The sequence below is a fragment of the Triturus cristatus genome, chromosome 8 (assembly GCF_964204655.1).
Source record: "Triturus cristatus chromosome 8, aTriCri1.1, whole genome shotgun sequence".
NCBI lineage: Eukaryota > Metazoa > Chordata > Amphibia > Caudata > Salamandridae > Triturus > Triturus cristatus.
This window is the reverse complement of record NC_140591.1, coordinates 811,842,080-811,862,030: the sequence shown is the minus strand read 5'-3', so window position 1 is coordinate 811,862,030 and position 19,951 is coordinate 811,842,080. Positions and strand designations below refer to the sequence as shown.

The 19,951-nt window shown below is 40.5% G+C and overlaps 1 protein-coding gene across 1 annotated transcript in view; it reads left to right on the top strand.

The window, feature by feature from the left end:
* TMTC4 (transmembrane O-mannosyltransferase targeting cadherins 4) overlaps positions 1–19,951 on the top strand; it is a 724,433-nt gene that overhangs the window by 501,497 nt on the left and 202,985 nt on the right. Inside the window, exons 13-14 of the mRNA XM_085622264.1 lie at positions 381–488; positions 588–729. Coding sequence (XP_085478390.1) covers positions 381–488; positions 588–729 — 250 coding nt within the window. The remainder of the gene's footprint in view (positions 1–380; positions 489–587; positions 730–19,951) is intronic.

Genomic DNA, 19,951 nt, shown 5'->3' with positions numbered 1-19,951 from the left:
AGAAATTACGAACCGTACTATCTGACCATAATTTTTTTACTTAATGTTTTCCCTGAAAATTCTTTATTGGCAAAGGTTTTGCTTGACTTTTTTAATTCTTGACTCCTTAGTAGACTACAAGTCCTTGCTTTCAAAAAATACATATAATTAATTGTAACCAAAATCTTCGAGTAGTACCAGTCTCTTAATTACTCCATCTACATTGTTATGTGAACATATAGGAGGATATGACAGTAGCTTTGCTCTTGAAGTTAATCATTAACAATTTAGAAAATATTTTAGTGAAAGCAGTGCCACGCTAGTATACAATTCTGAGATGTCCTACAATGAACGAATGCATGTCTTACTTTCATGTAAAAATGTCTTCTTGCATCTTACAGGTTGAACTCCAAGTATGTGCATGCCATGAATAACCTTGGTAATATCTTGAAGGAAAGAAATGAACTCCAGGAAGCAGAGGAAGTGCTGTTGTTAGCTGTGCAGATACAGTATGTAAAATAATTGCACTAATAGTAAAAGAGGTCATGTAAACATTTTTCGGATATGTAGTATTTGGTGTGTGATTTTTTTGTTGTTTTGCTCCCCAGACCTGATTTTGCTGCGGCCTGGATGAACCTCGGAATAGTGCAAAATAGCCTTAAAAGGTTTGACGAGGCTGAAAAAAGCTATTGGACGGCAATCAAACACAGAAAAAAATATCCAGACTGTTACTACAACTTGGGTCGTCTAGTAAGTAGTGAGGCTTGTTCGTACTGAAAACATTGACCACATTGTAGAGGTCAGTTTTGCTGACTTGCGAGTTGTTTGATAAAGCATACAAAAGTTGGTTCAAAACAAAAGGCACAGAACCTATGCTCTCCACCTGTGGCAAAAAGTACATCTTCTCCTTGCTATGTGGAATAGAAGCTGAGGAAGATATGCTTTCACCATTATCTGTGTGAAAGGAGGACGACACCGTATGTATTTATTATTATTATTATTATGATAATATTTATTAAGCGCTACTGTTATCCGTAGGTGTCCTGGCGCTATGTGAGATCTTGCCCAAGGCTCAAAACAGAGGTCAGGTTAACCTGTAAACAGCCAAGTTTTTAAAGCTTTTCGAAAAGCCACTAAGCTGGTCATACCTCTGAGGTATAGTGGAAGATTATTCCAAGCCGTTTCTGCATTTACTACAAAGCTTCTTCCACCCCAGTTGACCTTTTTTCACAAATGGCCTTCATTCTTCAATCTGTCAGCCCCTGCAGCAACTGTCTTCTCCTGAACCCCTGGCCCACTGTGTTCCATGCATGGAACAGGGAATGTCATAACCCAAGTGTTCCATGCCCAGACCACGAGGATAAACCCTACACACACCTCTTCCTTTACAATCAAATAAAAGAATAAAAGTGACCATCAAGAGGATGGTATGAATGTGAATTAACCGAATTAACAGTAAATCAAGAGCTAAAAAGGAAATAAGGCTGCCACAAGCTGAACATGGTCATGGCAGTAGCAAAAAGTAATCATATAAAAGCTTACACAACAGAAAAATAAAGAATACTTTTCCTCTTGCATTTTACAACCTATGAAATAAATTAATAAGTAGGAACACATTCTCTGGAATACGGAGGACCCAAAAACAAGGATCAAAGAAGACTATGCATAATTATTTCACAATATAATCTTTGAACTTCACAGGACATGTTCTAATTCTCTGTGGAACCTTAGGTTGGTACTGGTCACGCTCGGTTTGCACAAGCTAGTCTGATCCTTCACTCATCCTCTCAAGCACATATGCGGATTGAGAGCCAGGCACCAATGAAGTGAAACTTTTGCTCCAGACCCTTCCATCTTTGAGGACAATCACATTCTCCTTCACGTCCGGTCCCTGCACAGGCCTCGAGAACTGGGATAACCCTTTCTGGACACAACCAAGTTTTTTGATCCTAACCCAATCACTCGCCTTGAAAAGTAATCTGATACAAACCTTGTACACAGTATTATACTTCCTCTGCCCTTTACGTATCACATCAACAACACCACTTATCTTCACAACATCCACCTTTTCAGCACATCCATTCTTTATTCAATTTCGTCCCAACAGCCCTGCTCCATAAGAAGGTGAAAGGTGACATTCCAGTGCTTACACGAGGTGTGGTCCTCCCAGCCCAAATCATATTCCTCATCATAGACTTCCAATCCAGCCCATTCACTAATGCCAATTGAGGCTGATCTATAAGTACTCGATTCACCCTTTCAGCTAGTCCATTACTGCAGGGATGGTATAATGATGTTCTTATGTGTTTGATGTTAGCCACTTCTAAAACCTCTTCCATTTCTCTTGACACTTACTGGGTGCCATTATCAGTCACCATTTCTTCAGGATATCCTTATCTCAGGAACACCTCTTTGAGAAAATCTATTACCACCCGAGAATTCAGTGTGTCAACAGATTTGATCTAAGGCTATTTGGTAAAATAGGCAATCAATACACTAACAGACTTAGGTGTGCTTCCCAAAAAACCAACGGTCCGGAAATATCAAAAGCCAGTTTATACCATGGCAAACTCACTGTGGTTACAGGGGTAATAGAACTAGGACAAGTCATCTGAGTCATGTCGCTCATGATGCATGCACTGCACTCACTAACATGATGTTTGACTTCCCTATCAACCTTCGGCCACCAGAAATCCTCATGTATTCTGCGTTTCATGGCGGGAATGCCTATATGACCTTCATGAACTAAAGTTAGAACTCTACTGCGCAACATAGATGGAACTACTAACAACCAACTCCTGCGTAGAACACCATATACACCTGATAACTCATCAGAACCCCTCTAATAAGGAATTCAACTCTCCTGAACATCTTTTGAAGACGGCCAATGACTAGTAATAAACTTCATTACACATTGTATCTCATTGTTACTGGTCCACACCTTCATCCAGTACTGTTCCAAATGGGCACCATTCATGGCAGCATCAGTGGAACTCACTACACACGATAACCTAGTCATCTTCCATCTACGACTGGAATCCGACTCAGTCAACAGTAACTTTGACAAACAGTCAGTAAACATATTCTTCACACCAGCTACATTCTCTAACCTGTACTGCAACTCCTGTAATCTAAATTGCCATTTGGCAATACGGGGAGTAGCTCCACCACCCCCACTAGTGCTAAATAGATCTACAAATGACTTATGATATGTTCTTAAGATTCCTCACACAAAGGTTCTGAAATACTACACCCCCAGCACACACCAAGTACTTCCTTCTCTATTGTACAATAAGTGGATTCAGGCCCTCTCAAGGCCCTTGAAGCAAACACAATGATTTCTTCACTACCCTTGCCCAACCTCTGCATAATCACGGCTCTAAGGCCTGCATTGCTGGAATCAGTAGACATGATAAAGGGGTCATAGGTATCAAACGGTTTAAGAGGGCGTGCCCCCACAATGGCCTGTTTGATTGATTCAAACACTCTTTCACACTCATCAAACCAAACATACTTCACATTCTTCTCTAGCACATCCCTTAAGCATGCTGTCTTACTTGCAAAATTCCCAATGAACTTAGCATACTATTCTATTAAGTCCCAAAAAAGATCTTAAGTTGGTCCTTGTTGACAGGTTTGGGAGACTTTTCAATAGCTTCTAGGAATTTGACCTCAGGCTTCACCCCATCTTTTGACACATGATCCTAAATAGTCAACCCCATCCCGGTAATATTTGCACCTCTTTTTTTTTTTTATTTCAACCCACTGGAACTCAGAATGTCAAGCACACACTTCAGTCTATGGTCATGTTCACGTTTATCCTTACCATACACTAAGATATCATCTTGGAAGTATGTCACTCCAGGTGTGTCTTTAAACAGTTTTTTCATTAACCTTTGGAAAATATCTGAAGTCGATGCTTATCCAAATGGCATCATGACGTAGGGGTAAGCCCCTTCTGGAGTGACAAAAGATGTGAGGTATCTAGATTCTTGGCAGACCTCAACCTGGTGGTAAACAGCTGACCTATCCAACAATGTAAAACATGCAGCCCCCTTTAAGGTTGCTAACATTTTGTTGATATTTGGCAATGATTGGCCATCAACCCAAACGTTAGGCTTCAAATCTCTTAGATCAGCACACATCCTCAGTCTTGTTGGCCTTGTATGCTAATAGCACAGGAGTCAGCCTCTCCGAACCTTCAATAGGTTCAATGATACCAAGTCTCACAGCTTCTTAAGTTTGGATCTCAGTTCTTCTTGTAGACTCAACAGTATACCTAGCTCACTTTGTTAACAACTGCGTTGGCATTGTCCTTGAACACAATGTGGTGTTGAAACCCTTTTAACTTTCCCAAATGTTGTTGAACACACCAGGGTACTCCTTTCCCCACTCACTCTCTTCAACTGGGCCAACACACACATTACCTGCATCATACAATCTTCCCCTACAATTGAACATGTCAGGGTGATTTGGATCCATTATAATGTCCAATTCACCTTGTTCATTCCAACCCAACAGTTTGGAGCCTTCTCTTGCCACATACACCGGTCCCTTGGTGTAATTGCCCTCAAATTCTAATGTGGCTTCAAATTTACCCTCAACTTCCACTTCTTTCCCTCCGTAAGCAAATATTTTAATGTGTGAGGCTTGTCTTATGGTTCTTTTTACCCTCCAGAGGTGTGATAGAGAGCATATCTCTCACTTGCTTCTGATTGACTAGCTTTTGTTTAAAGATCCAATAACAGATGAAGCAACGCACGAAAGAGTAAGGAGCATTGAAGCTCACTAGCACTATGAAACAATTCCTTTTGACTCACCCAGACCTTTGGCCTCTGTGACAGGGGCCAAGCCATTGTCTCTTTCAAGCCTCCATAGATATGGGAGACCATGCCCCCATTACCTCCGATTGGCCAGCATTGGTTTAAAGCCCAACAGCCACTAAAGTGGCATGACGATGTCACATACTAGACTCACAAAGTGCACCTAATGTGGTGTCTGCGTGTTTTCTGGCCAGAAGGCAGGTGGCAGTCCGGTTTCAGGCTTAGATCAGAATGGGTTGAGACTGGAGTAAAATGTACCAAACTCAGCACATCATTACAAGCAGATAAGGACCATAAGGTAGCTGTAAAGGTAACAATAATGATGTATCTTCTTATTTGCAAAAGAACGTGTTTCTCTTATTGACCCTAGGTAACCTTAGTATTTTGTTAATACTGTGGAATTTGCCTCCAGCACTATCTCTATATTTCGGACTCACTCAGGGAATGAGTAAATCCAATAAATGAAGTGCCTACTATCAAAAGTAAGAGTTGTTAAAGGACCAGCCATAATTCATGTTGTTGATCTGCAGTAGGTAAAGGGTATTCATTTGCAGTGTCAAAGTAAATTGCAAGTAGTTCTGTAATGAGACTGTTATCTCTCCATTGGTTGGCCATTTGTAGGGAGGTGATGTATAAGATTGCAGGTATTTCATTTTTGGAAGGATGGTGCATCTACTGAGGTTTAGCCACCTGTTAGTTGAAATTCTAAAATCCTAGAAAAAAATGGCTCCTCCACTTTGGGGGACTGGAGTAGACCAAGGAATCCACAACGGAATTGATGAGACTTGCGTGTAGTTTGTTTGACTTGACTGTGGCCACAGACAATTTAATAAACTGAAAGTAAAATTGGTCCTACTGTTGAATTCAGATATTAACTACTTGCAAATTTACTACAAATATGACCTTTCAAGCAATACATTTTGAAATTGAAGAATGGCAAAATAGTTTGTAGAATATTCCTATATGTAAAGCTTCATTTTGTCACAAGCATATATTGAAGGAAAGGGTGCCTGTTTACTGGGCTTCAGCTTAAGGTCACAAAACAGCCGAGCACCTTTAACTTTCTATCAGTCTCGACACATTATTTGCACAAAAAATTCTGTTTTAGGATACACATTCGCTCAATGTCTCTACTTAGCTCTTCTTGGAGTTTGCTAATTGTTCACCATGGCGAAAGTGACCATTATCATAAAATATTCAAATATAACTTTAAGATAAAGTACTTAACAGACTACAAAAAGGTAGGATCAGATGAGTCGATTTACAGCACTATTGCCATTCAGTGGAATGGTGTATCTCTGTCAAAATTCAAATCTTGGAACTAATCCCTGATCACAGGGAAGTCACTCAAGGTAATGAATGCCCAGTTGATGGAGCTAAGGCAAATGTTCGATCACAGGAAAGGTGTGCAAGTGACTTATTTCCAGTCTTTAAATCACTCCTCATCTGGTCCCATTAGTCTCCAAGTTAAATACTATTTTGTATTTTGAGAAACTAAAGAGAGAAAAATACCTTAGAATCATATTCAAGAATGGTTAACATACTATTGCTAAAACTTTTTTTCTTATTGCATGAAATTCACAAATCTTTCAGGTGTATGAAAATGCCACATAAACATCTTAACAGTGCTTGATCAATCAAATTCTCCCCCTACTTTAGAATCATATGTTGAAGATCACATTTCTGAATTTCAGTTAAAATTTGGCATAGATGATATGTAATAAGGGACACTCTTGGCCTGCATAAAAGGCAGCATGCAAAAGTAAACCTGAAGTTCCTCAAATGCAATTGGAACACAGACATTTCAAATAGTGAAACAGCAAAGGCTACATGTCCATCAATTGTGTGTCTTTTGTTGACTGGCAAGGCAGTTCAATAAATATGGAATTTTGTTAGGGCTTTGCATTTTAGGGCTATGTTATGGTTGTTTTGGGGCTATTGCCATTGTTGCTGTGAGATTTAGATTACCGTATTCTCTTTAGAGTCTGTATCTTTAGGTATAGGATGAACTAGCCATCTTATACGTTTATTCCAGTAGGTAGGGTCTAAGCTGACTGGAGTCTGATGGTGTTCTGGTAGCAGCCATGAATATGTTTTCCAGAGATCCTGGGTGCTTCTGATGAGGCCACTGGGTTCGGCCTGCAGACCAGATTATACGTGATCAATTTTCTGGATTTTAATGAAGGTTTGCAGCTTTAAAAAACATATTGGTAATTAATGAAAATCTTAAATAAATTAACAGAAAAATGAATGTCAAAAATTAAAGACTCATCAGACCCTAAAAAGGTTTACAAAAACTAGAAAGATTGTTAGATACATGTTGGGCCAATACTTAATACTAGAAATGAGTGATATTAATACCATACATGGCTGGTTCTATAAACATCACTGTGCAAGCATTTTGTTTGGGTCCTTTCTATTTAAAGCATATCTCAGTGCCGCTGTGATGTGGCAAATACACCTAAATATCAAAGATGTCCTAAACGATCTCCGCAGTGCAACTAATAAAAGGTAGACAATGCATACATAATGTAATTCTGCCTCCGTAGGATTCTTACATAAGTGACATTGGTTATCATTGATTTTGACTCTATCTTAAGATAACCTAAGTATAGACTATTTTATTTAACAGTGGAATATGCAACAAACGTTGTGCTGTGGCAGTCATCAACAGAGCTTTCTCAATGCTGTGTGAAAAAAGCAACAAAAAATGGAAAGAAATATACAAATAACTATATAGTTTAAATTTACTTCATTGCCTTCACCATCACACTTTACGTAAGAAACGTTATGTCAAAAATGTGTAGCTTGCGCTTGCTTCTCCAAAAATATTAAGCAGTCACCATCTATGTGGTAAAATTTGAATGTATATGATAATGAATGGCAAGTGTGTGTTCACTAGATCTTACACACCTGTAGTTCGCACCGGTGGCCGATTTTATGCATCGTGTCTAAAACATACATCAGTCTCATCGGTGCATATTGTTTACACACAGATTCTCACAATCACTGCCCGTGCCTATGTATTGGGCCCGGTTCCATTTCAGGTTAGAAAAAGCTGGTCATGTTAGTCATTGTGGTCTGGTATGAAAGAGTTGCGCTGTAATGTGTCACCTATGTGGACTTATGTAGTATGGTTAATGTGGAATGGGGAAATGGAGAGATGACAAATCAGATTATTATTGCAAAATGAAGAAATCCTACTGCTTTTTACAAATGTTTGTCCATACTGACTTTAAATATTGCACTTTGGTATATCTGAGTCGCACTACTGTTCTCCCTCCATATGGAATCCTTACTTAAGAGGCCTACACATGCAGAGTATATAGGTAAAAATGTGAAATTAATTGTAAGAGTAAGTGCTAACAATTTCCAATACTTTATTGGTCATCGTATGTTACAGAGTTTCCCCTCATGTCTTCTGTCAGCATATAATAATGTAGCTAACGTCACAGCTGATATTGTTTAGTATAAACAAGGAATACTATTACAAACGTAATAGCAAGATTGTCAGTGGTTACCCATATCGCGCCTTACCAGTCACCAAAGCATTTAGTTTTGTTTGTTCCCTTTTAACAATTGTAGTTTTTGATGAGCTGCAATCTTGTGACACATCATGGATCTTTATGTGTAAGTTACCTGTGCTGTGCTGAAGACGACTACCATGTTGAGAGTAATAAAAATATGTGAGTGGGGTTCAACAGGTGAGTTAGTAGTGGTAGAAGTATTAAAAAGTTGTGCCAGTGGTAGTATATTGCACGCGCTGTGTACATAAGGTTGTAATTCATGGTGAGTGGAAGATGGGTACGGTATAGTCTAATGCAGTATGTGCTAGCTTTTATGTAAGGTATGTGCATCCTGTGTGGTTTTTGTAAGTTGATTCAGACTTGGGTTATGACAGCGATCTCCAGTATGCACATCTTTTTGAGGCCTTACATTTATCAGTAGTGGCTATATTGGTTGGCATTAGTTGCGATGTCCAGTGATGAAAAAGTGTACTGTTGTCTCAGTGTTATGTTAAGATAAGCTATGTAAGCATCAGCGAATGTATAATAATGATGTGTACCCATGTACAAGTTGCTAAATTCAAGTCATTGGAGCACCTGGACAATGAGAATCACTAAATGGATAAGGTGTGGATGTCAGTGTGCAATAGATGCAATCCGTAAGGAGGAGTAAATATGATGAAAGGAGTGCCGTAGTGGTATTAGAAAAAGAGAGGATGAAGAAATCCCACAATTATCTGGGTTTCAGAGTCACACAAGGGGTGATACTGTAGAAGGAGGAGGAAGGTTGAACGTGTGGTTATAGTGGGTGGTGCCATGTATAGAGGGCTTTGCGTGGTAAAGCCTCATATGGGCAAGTTTAGTTGTGCATTGCGCAGCAAAACAACTGATGTGGCCCCAGTATAGTGTGGACAGGGTCCTGTTCCATATGTTCCATAAGGTTGGTCACGAATGTACTGCTGCCACCCCTCCTTGCTGATATGGACTAATACGAAAAAGAGCTGTATGAGTTCACTAGAGAATGGGAATGAGATGAGTAGCAATCCTAGAAATCTACAGGGACAGCACAGGGCAGTGTGGGATATGCAAGAAATTTGACCCATGGGAGTGTTTCTTTTCATATCAGGCCGTGTTGAACCATATCTAATATATTTAAAGCAGTTATATGGAAGGTACAGTATGCATTCTCTGGATGCAATGAAATGTTAAGATCTGTATGTTGAGAACAAAGTCTGGTTTCTTACTACAAAATCCCACAGTTTCTCTCTTGTGCAAAAGAGTGATCTGTTGCCCCCCGCTTCTTTTTTTTTACATGACTATTGATGCAGCGGAGTTTACCAGCTCTACACATTCACACACACAACACTCATTTGGGCCCATATACATTCATACACGCAATGAGCTGGCAAATATCCCCTGGACATCAATTTTATTTTACCCAAGGAAACGCTTATACCAGTATTCTTACCATTCCTGTCTCCTGAGTAAATGCACTAAGAAAGATCTAGTAGTAGATTAGAATAGGGAGGAAAGACAATAATGCATTTAACTTTATTTTAAAGAAACCACAGACTCAGAGGGAGTTTTAAAAGTTTATCTGAATTAATAATTTTGTGAGTCAAATCAAAATACACATGAATATACCAGAAGTGTTCATCAGGAAATATAGTACTGTTAGCTCATAATCAGTTAGCATTAATAAATTCTTGCAATGACAGCACCTGAGGAGAGAAAGGACAGAGAGCAAGTACGGAGCAATTACCCTACAGATATATTTACCTAGAATGGTGAGGACCCCGACATCAGAGAGTCGAGGATTCAGGACAGGTTCGGGACAGGGAAAGGTGACCTCTTCTAGTGCAACGCCAGCGTTACACCCCTCTTTGGTGCTACTCTCTCCAGCTCAGGCTCGTTTGGACCCCTTCCTAGATGTTCTGCAAATTTTCCCTAGTGTTGGATTCCTCAGTCAGATTACAGCAAAATCAGGTAGCATCTCAGCATAGCATCATCATCTCAGCATCAAGTGTGTCTAACTATCTAGTACTTACCTCTGTTCTACCAATTCAAATGTATGATCCACCCCCAAATGTTTCAATTCCATGTTCACCCGCAATTTGATTGGGCCAAGCAGTGGGGTGAGGACATCACATCATACTAAGTGTAATAATTTTCTTTAGTCTATTGTCTAGTTCCCCCGCCCCTTAATTTTAATACCCACAAGCTTTATTCCCACAAGCATTTCATATGTGGATCGATAAGTCTCTTTTACAATGTTGCTTCTCTTTCCTCTCGTAGGGTCAAAAGTTGGTTTCCCATGTCCTTGCTGGGGTTAGGGTTTGGCAGCCAGTCAATTTAGTTCACTTGTTCAGAATAAGCAGACGTTTGAGTATGGGTGGAAGTCACATGGAAACAGAGTTGTGGTCACCCTCCAAGGCCCAAATGTGAACTATTAATAAAGTCAAAGAAGAACACGTTAGAATACAAACTTAAATGAATTCACTGTATACCACTTACTTCTGTCTAAACCCAATTTACTTAATAAATCTTTTGCATTAATAGCTTAGTAGAGCTTGCATGGGTTAGTTTCAGCTCAGCATGTGCGTTAGTGCGTTACTTTAAAGCGACCATTTTAGAGGCTATTGCGCAGCTGCAAAGTTTTCCCCCCAAGCGACAGAAAACGACATACTACGTAGATGTAGTAGACGCATGAGCAAAAGAATTCCCGCGTTTTCAGCGGCCATTTTAGAACCCTCGGGTTATTCATTAATAAGGCACATAGAAAAGTGTCCCCTAGATACAATATGATGAATGTGGTGCACTGTTAGTACTCACGAACAGATTGGTTATAGTATTACAGGTTATTCGAGAGGATTGCATACGAGCAAGTTTCTTTTTATGCAAAACCTTGCTCCATCACTATGCAATACATTGTGTAGGATTTGTACTCCATGTGACGTGTGCTAAAATGTTTAATTAAAGAGTTACTTGTCCATTGATATTCTTGCATACTACTATTTAATGCTCATTTTATTCTTGTGGAATACTGAATAGTGGTTCCGTAGGCCTCATTTGTAAGAGGTATTTCATGTGTCTCCCACCTGTTAAACTCAGTTGTGATCATAAAACACTATATATAGACCTTTGTGTGAACAGATAAATTGTATTCTTATTTACCCTCAGTTGATGTACGAGTCAGCAACGGTGCTGACGGTCCGGTGCACAAGTGAAAGTGCTGTGAACTGTACAGTAGATTACACTTATATTATCAGTGGTATCCCCCACTCAATAGCGGATCACAACAAGCATTTGCAATGCAATAGGTCTCGCAATTGTTAAAGTTAGAGCTGTTGGCGTTGAAAATAACAATGTTTTTTACTTTTGTTTTTTTATTTGCAGTGGAGTTATTATATTTGCATAGAACTTTTGCCAATGGTATAAAAAAGCAAAAGCAAAAACATTGTCATTTTCAACACCAACAGCTCTAACTTTAACAAATGCGATGCTTATTGCATTTGAAATGCAATCGGTCTCGCGTTTGTTGGAGTTGGAGTTATTGGCATTGTAAATGCCAATATTTTTTACCTAGCTATGTTGCAGGGTGCAGTACCATATGTGGCCAAAAGCGGTCCCATGGGACCTCTTTTGGCCACATATAGTACTGCACCCTGCAATGTTGACGTTATTGGCATTATAAATGCCAATGTTTTTTACCTAGCCATGTTGCAGGGTGCAGTACCACATGTGACAAAAAGAGGTCCCATGAGACCTCTTTTGATCACATATGGTACTGCACCCTGTAGAAGATATGGTAAATCCACCCTACCCATAATGCATTGCATGCAAGACTGTGCCACAAGTACATTCAAATAGCTATGTCCATATATACAATTAGTAGCTTTGAAATGTGACAAAAAAATTATTATATTAATTCCGGATTAGGTTGTACTCTGTGTGGAGCTTTTGGAGGGAAATTTATAGAAGGTCTTCTATAAATATGAGATGTGCTAGTGAGTAAAGTAACCACTGCCAGCCTTGGACCAAGGTGTGTCCTGCCTGAAGCCCTTTAGGAAAATAGTGCTCTGAGGCTGTACTAAAACCTAGGGAGTAACACCACATGTAACAGGGGATGTCCTCATGGAAATTTACAAGAAGAGACAATGTGGTACTAAGGAGGGACTACTAAGCCTATTGACCAATAAAATGCCATCATTTACAAAGGACAGGCACAGGAGCCAATTAAAAAGATGGGTGGAAAGTGAGCAAAACTTTATGCACATATCCTGAATGCAACATGTCCCAAAGAGACAGCTCAAGCGCTGCCTATGCGATACCTAAAAACTAGTAGCACATAAAGTGAGAGTTCATATAATTGCAGTCCACCACTCACATTATCTTGCACACTCCACTGTAAATATGGTATCAATAAGAGTAATACTTCACAAGACCATAACAGCAAGCAATGCACAAAGATCTGACCAACTGTCTTCACAATATATGCAGTTTAAATCATCTATTGCCTTTACCAAAAACAAATGCTGCAAGTGACAAATGGTATACAAAACTGGATACAACCCTTTCCGCCAGAGTATGGAACCAGTGTCTAACATATGAAATACTGAACATTGGTTCGGTTGGCCTCACTTGAAACATGTACATTACATGGGTCCCATTTGTCAAACAAACTCAGTTGTGGTCATAAAACAAAAAACAGACACCTTTCTGTGAGTAAATAAATTGTATTCTTATTTGCCCCCAGATTGTGCATAAGTAAACAATGCTGCAGACAGCACAGTGCTCTAGAGTGAAATTTTGTGAACTGTACAATATTCTACACATATACATTAAGGGGTGCCCCCCCACTCATCAGTGAATCAAGTCCAATATTCTTCTTAGTTCTGAGTCTATTGATTTTAGCATGACTGCCCCTGTGGTACTGTCAACATTTTGACCCAACCGTAAAATTACAAGTGTCGCCTTAGGACAAGTACCATTGTCATATAATCTCATTAATGTGTTTAATTGTGTCCTATTCAGGGAGTCTACTGAAGGTATTACAGTACTGGAGTCATGGTATCTCTTTTTGGAAACATGTATTACAATACTTTGCTTAGCAGTGAGACTTGGCCATCTTGTACCTATAATAGGTAATTTCCACCAATCGTCTACTTGGTTACTATCCTTAGTACCGTACCTATTCAGTATATGTTGTCATCATCAGCAAACACATATATAGAACGTACAAACATAAAATTGGCATACAACCGCTGAGCAATGTCAATAAGGATTAGAATTGTACTACGGTTTTCCATGCCACTTGCCTCTCTTTTGTAGTCTGTTATATTTTCCCTGGCAAAGGAGGCCGCATAGCCTGCTGCAATTTCTTTATTTCTTTTAACCCCTCACTGACATCAAGTTGTTACCGGACAGTGGGCCACACTCTATCTGTAATCATGTGCACTGGGACTACCCTGCCCTCCTGTCTTTGTCCTGTAACTTGACCGGTAGGCCCGCTGTGTCTTCATTTCCGTTAGAACCAAAGAAATCAGTTGAACAAACATATAGGAAGAGCAAAGAGGATCGGTAAGATAATATGCACCCTTAAGGTGATGTGGAAATGGAAAAAGGTTGAGAACTCTGGAACTAGGACAGAAAAGCAAATCTCAGAAGCAGAAACATTACCTTATATGTAGAAAGTACTATGATAAGAAAGAGTGAGGGCAGGATTTAAAAACAAGCATTAGCATAGCCAATAGGTCTCGCCATTGGAACCTTATAAGTGTTTAGCCATGCAGTACATTATCCTGGATGCTGTGCCTCCAGAGATTGAAGAGCTATGCAGTTACTACACAATGGGCCATGCAGTGTGATTCAAGAATACATGTTTGAAATCCATGCTAGATGCTTTATTGTAGGTAGTCTAAGGTAAGCAGATCTGCTTGGTTTCTGTACTAGTTGGTTAGTGAATAGCTAAAAATCATGAATAAGGACAATGTTGCTCTCCCTCTGACATTGTTTTGTGGTGAAGCGTGTAGTGAGGTTTTCTCTCGCTAGGAACAAGGATAGAGGACCACGTGATTTTCTGTTGGCAAGGAAGATGGTTAGGAGTGTGGGCTCTAAAGAATCCTAAATCAAGCCCACAAAATAAAATTCAACTCAATTCATTATATCATTGTATATGTAAAGAAGTACATTTCATAATGGAGGACTCTATTCAACTTTAAAACACTGGACGCAGGGAAGTCTGGTGCCATGTGTGATGAGTAGTAGCAACAAGGCCGGACTGGCCGTAGCGGGCACCGGTTGTTTGCCAAGTGGGCCGGAAGGGTGGGGGCGGTTTTGAACCGATGAGGGGCGTTTTTGGTATTGGAGGCCAGTTTTGCAGCATTGTGCTGCAATATCTGCACCCTGCACCAAAAGCAACAGCAGTGTTCCCAGTCCGGCCCTGAGTAGCATGCCTCCTTGTGTCTCTGGGATTGCGTAGCAGCACTGCTGCTTGAAGCGGAGTAAAGCAGAGTGAGAAGTCACTGTGACCCTTGACTACCCACTGGTGCTAGAGCAGGTAAAATGGTTTCGGACCTAGGGTGGGTCTGAGTGACTGAGGAGCAACCCCCTGTAGTGTAGTTCCTATATCCCTGATAGGCTCTGCGCATTGGAATAATATACACTACAGTTTTGACATAGGACTGAGGTCAGTATGTCTCTATTGAGTACATTAAACTTAATTACTTGTGTGTGCCAGCTAACTCAGAGGTCACTAGAAACTTCTTGAATAAACAAGAAGGAATTAGTTTCTGACAACTGCATAAAAATGACAACTTTGTTTCCCTTAGAGTCGGAACAATCTCAGAACCATGGAAGCAATAGATAACAGTTTCACTCAGTCAATCATGCATGCTTCGTTTCTACAGAGGTGCACAGAAATAGAGAGACGGGCGTTTCAATAAAAAGGGTTTATTGAACAGTCTTATTTCTCATGCAAGAGATATGAACTGCTACAATCGTAAGACAGGATGCAAAGTACAATACATACAGAGTTAGCTGTAGGATAAAATAATACTGCAATAGCATGGTTTGTAGCTATGACTTATATTTATAAAATACATACATAAATAACGCAGGCTAAAATGTGGATACTCATCTGATGCTTCTAAATAGTTCTACCCCAGTGTACCTAACCTAAGTGTAGTACGAGGTAAGAAGTAGGTGCTGTTTTCTAAAGTATAGCTAGCTATAGTTTTAGTTTTGCCAAGAGTTGCCAAAAGTTTCTCTAAGTTCTAGTCGGCTCCATACCTTAGAATGTGTGTGGTTGGAATCTCTTTCCGGGACTCGATGTCTAACACCCCGCAAGGGAAATCAGAAACACTGGAGCTGGATTCTCTGCGAGGAGGATGACAGCATTTGTTCAGTGCATCAGGCGGGAACTCGATCTCCTTCCGAACTTGCTGTGGCGAACCGCAAGTAGGCAGTCGAACAGGACCACACCGGAACCGTGGTTTGCCAGGGGAAATGCAGGTATATTTATACCTTGAAGGTGTTTAGGAATGCCTGTATTGACGTAAAAGTCGGGCATCGGAACGTCATAAATGAACCCCTAAGGAATAGATGTTCATGCATACTAAATAAGTTCTTGGAGAAATCAATATCCAAGCAAGGGAACTTCCTAAAGGCTTAAGAGTCTGGTTTTCCAAGAACTCGTTGTGACGTGGATTGACGGATGTAGGAGACCATGCCTGTATTTGGTTAGCATGGACAATGTCTAAATAAGGGCTGGATTTTCTATGCCTAAATAAGGGCAATATGAATTGTACCTATATAAGGGCATAAATCGGGAAACCTATATATGGAATCTAAATCTACACACAACACCCCGGGAACGTAGTCATTAAGGCAGCCGATGGAACAGGGGGGCGTAGCTCTCTCAGCGGTGCAGCTGGTGTAGTGACACCGGGGCGCAGGGGTGAGAGCGTTCCCTAACACGTTTTGCACTGTCTGCGTTTTATGTAAGAATGCTACTCTGTTGATATTTAAAGGAATTCCTGCCTAGGGACTGGACCTATTTACACTTGCTAGGGCAGTAAAGGAGACTGGGGGGCTCTGTGGGGTGGGCAGTGGGACCGCGCAAAGGGAAATGCAGGACGGGAGAAAATGAGAAAGTAGATAGGATGGATAGGATGGATAGAGAATAAAAGAACATGAAGTAGGGTAGAGGAATAGAGAAAATGTAGTAATTCGTTGTTGAAAACAGAGTAAGAAACAAGAAATCATGTGTCATTTCTGTCTCCTTCCGTTATAAAAAACTTGCCCCCCCAACCCCCTCTTCCCCAAACACATCCTAAAATATTCCTGCCCCCACGGTGAGATTGCGGTGAGCACTTACACAATATTGATGTATATTTTAAAAAGTGAAGACAGATTTTCATTCCAAATAAAAAACAGAAGATGAAACAAAAATCATGTAAACATTTTAAATGTGTTCCAAATGGGGCTATCCTCAAATGAAAATGAAATACACGGCCGTACAATGTTATTGAGGGAAAAAAGTACTCTGATTTATGAACCGTGGATATGTTTAACGTGTATAGAATTATATTCTTATAATGAATATAGTCCATGCACAAATCATATGTATTAAAGAAAAACTATATTTTGCATTAGCGTGTGCGTAAGCATACACATATTTATAAAATTACGATCGATAACGTGAATACACATATACATGGTTGAATGTATACAGGTATATCTAAATGCGGATAGTATTTGCAGAGGTGTAAATGCACACATGCTCCAGTTGATCGATAGAAGAGGACACTTATGCAAGAAAACGTTTGTATATTTAGCTTTAATAACACGTAATCTTTAGAAGCATATATTTTACATAAATATATTGAAACATTTTCGCAAGAGCGTACACACAAATATACACTTTGTATTTTACTAAATATGGAGAAAAAGACTGGATCTGCATTTGAAGCGGAGCGTCAGCCTTGAACTAACGTGCTGTATTTTCTAGTGCACGAACATGCACTTTTACTGCACATTTTGCCCAGTGAAGCAACATGAGGCAGCACTACCCAGTGCTAGTCTTTGTTGCGTGTGGAAATGTCGGTGCATTTATTGCACAGAGTCTCTGCAGAACCAGGCCTCTGTGCCAGCACTGCCTGCCGGGTCCTGAAACCCTTAACTCAGTGGTTCCCAAACTGTGCGCTGTGGCTCCCTTGGGAGCCGTCCAACCTAGTCAGGGGAGCCGCGCACCAAGCACTTTAAAGTATTTAATGTTGAAGTGTCTGTTGGCTTCAGTTAAACTAATTCGACTTAAACTCATGATGTCGATGATTTGTAAGTGATATGTCTAAAGCTGTAAATGTAGTGCTTAGTTGATGGCATGTCGAGGTAGATGACCTCCATATTTCATTGCAGACCCACGTTCTTACACTCCCAAAGTAAGCGGAAGATGCCTGATTTATTTTGTTAGACTCTTTAATAGTTACGTTTTGTCCCAAATGCATTTTACACCAATGCAAGTTATCAGGAAATTACAGTTGTCCTGTCTACAAAGGTTCTTCCGGTCCACATTTCTTTCAGTACATACACATTTCCAGACAGGCCTGCTCTCTCCTTGAGCACAGGGAAGTAAAACTCCAAAAACGGCATAATGCCAACATTTGGAAGCAAGAAAGATGGGCGTTTAAAAAAAAATCTGAGGAATTTCTTTTACTTGCATTGATTTGGAGACAATTTTAGAGAGGAGACAGCAAAACAAAGCTGTTTGTGGTTTAATAAATCGTGAGTCACCCTGCTGAGACAGGTGTGTAGGCACATATGACATGGGTAGAAATGGATGTGCATGCCAGCACATCCATGCACAGAAATACTTTGGAAATGGGGCCTACATGCATAGGGGTGTTATCTAGCACCGTGAGTGGGATAAAAAGGTTTGAGAGGGTACTATAAATAAGTCTCGCCAGACCAGCGCATGCGCTGGGTCAGGCGAGACCTAAAAAGGCATTGGGCAAAGAAGTGAAACTAGGAATTTTTTATTAGAGTACCCACCTTAGTAATACAAAACACCCTGCGTATATGATTATAAAATCTGAATCTGCTTCATCCCAATTATTTTCAGGGAGAAAAATGCAAGTACTCTCGAGGCTGGGCTTACATCCACCCCACCCTCCCAAAAAAGTGGGGAGCCACGGGCAATGCCCAATGGGTCAAGGGAGGCATGGGTTGAAAAGGTTTGGGAACCACTGCCTTAACTGGTAACCTTCCCAGATCTTGGATTCCCGCCTTCAAACCTCACCCCCAAACAGAGAACAAACAGAGGCCGTGGTGTTTTAAATTCAAAACAAAGGCCCCAGCACTGGCGGTCAGAGGCCGCAGACTGGGGACGGGTGGCCTTGCAGGTTTTAATACCGAAAACTATACCAGGGACTGTAAATGTATTACACGAGCTTGTCTTACGCCATCTTTGTCGACGATTCGTTTGAAAAAAGAAGTGTCTGTTCTCCTGCCATTTGAGAACTGCATTGCAAAAAAGAAGATACGCCTAGAGAACAGTTCATTTGAGAAACTGTTGTTTCTGCATACCTAACGAGGCTTCTAGTAAATCTACAATAAAATTTCCTGTTTGGTTTCGCCTGCTATTTTCTGTTAGCGTTCTCAACTTCTGTTAGATTTCTCAACTCCTGCTGTAAATGTTCAGAGTGTAATTACACGGTAAAGAACTTTCAGTCGTTTCATGTCTGTCTGGCTGGGAAGGCTTCAGATGGTGGTCTGCATAATAAAGAAGGAACCATCTGTTGGAACTTACACTTTTAGATTATGGTGCTCGAAACCGCTCAATGTTCAGGGTGAGTGGGAGAAAGTTTCCTCTTGAAAACAGCAACTTTTAAATGGTATACATGGATAAATCCCATGCACATATAGCGCAGTTCTGCTTGTAGTGCATGTTTTTATTTCGACCAATAATCCATCTTTTATAATGGTTTTCCAAATCCTTTCTTGCTATGAAAATACCTAGTAAACAGAAAGAATGCCCCTACCTCTGGTGAAGTCGTGATGGTCCTTGGGTTTTTCATGGCGTCCTCAACGGATACTTCACTGTTTCTACAACAGCAGTACAGTATACCTCCTGAAAGAGTTCTTCCTGGTAGACTAGGCAAAATATCAATGTCAAAATCGTTTTATTTTTTAGTTTACCAATAAAAAGGTTAGTCGAGGCAGGTACGTAGCAGTGTTTGGGGTGTGGGAGGGGGCCGCCCTTAATCTGGTATTGATGTATATCCCGCCAGGTCTACACACACAGGCATTTATAGATCTTGGTGATCTTCTCCTGAATCTACCGGACGGGCGATTGTTGATTGGGGGAGATTTTAATTCCATTGTTTCCGATTCCCTTGATCGCTGGCCCCGAAAAGACCTGCCGACGTCCCGTAAACGCATACATGGCTTTTTGGGGGCCATGGGCCTGGTGGAAGTACACCCATCTCTCAGGGCCCCATCGCAGCATGTCACGAATAGATTATGTATTCACACTCACGAACCAGATCCTTAATGTCAAAGAGATTCAGCACTTGGCTAGGGGAATTTCGGATCATTCACCCATGCTGTGCAGGGTGGAAGTGGGGGAACCCATGGCTGGCCGCG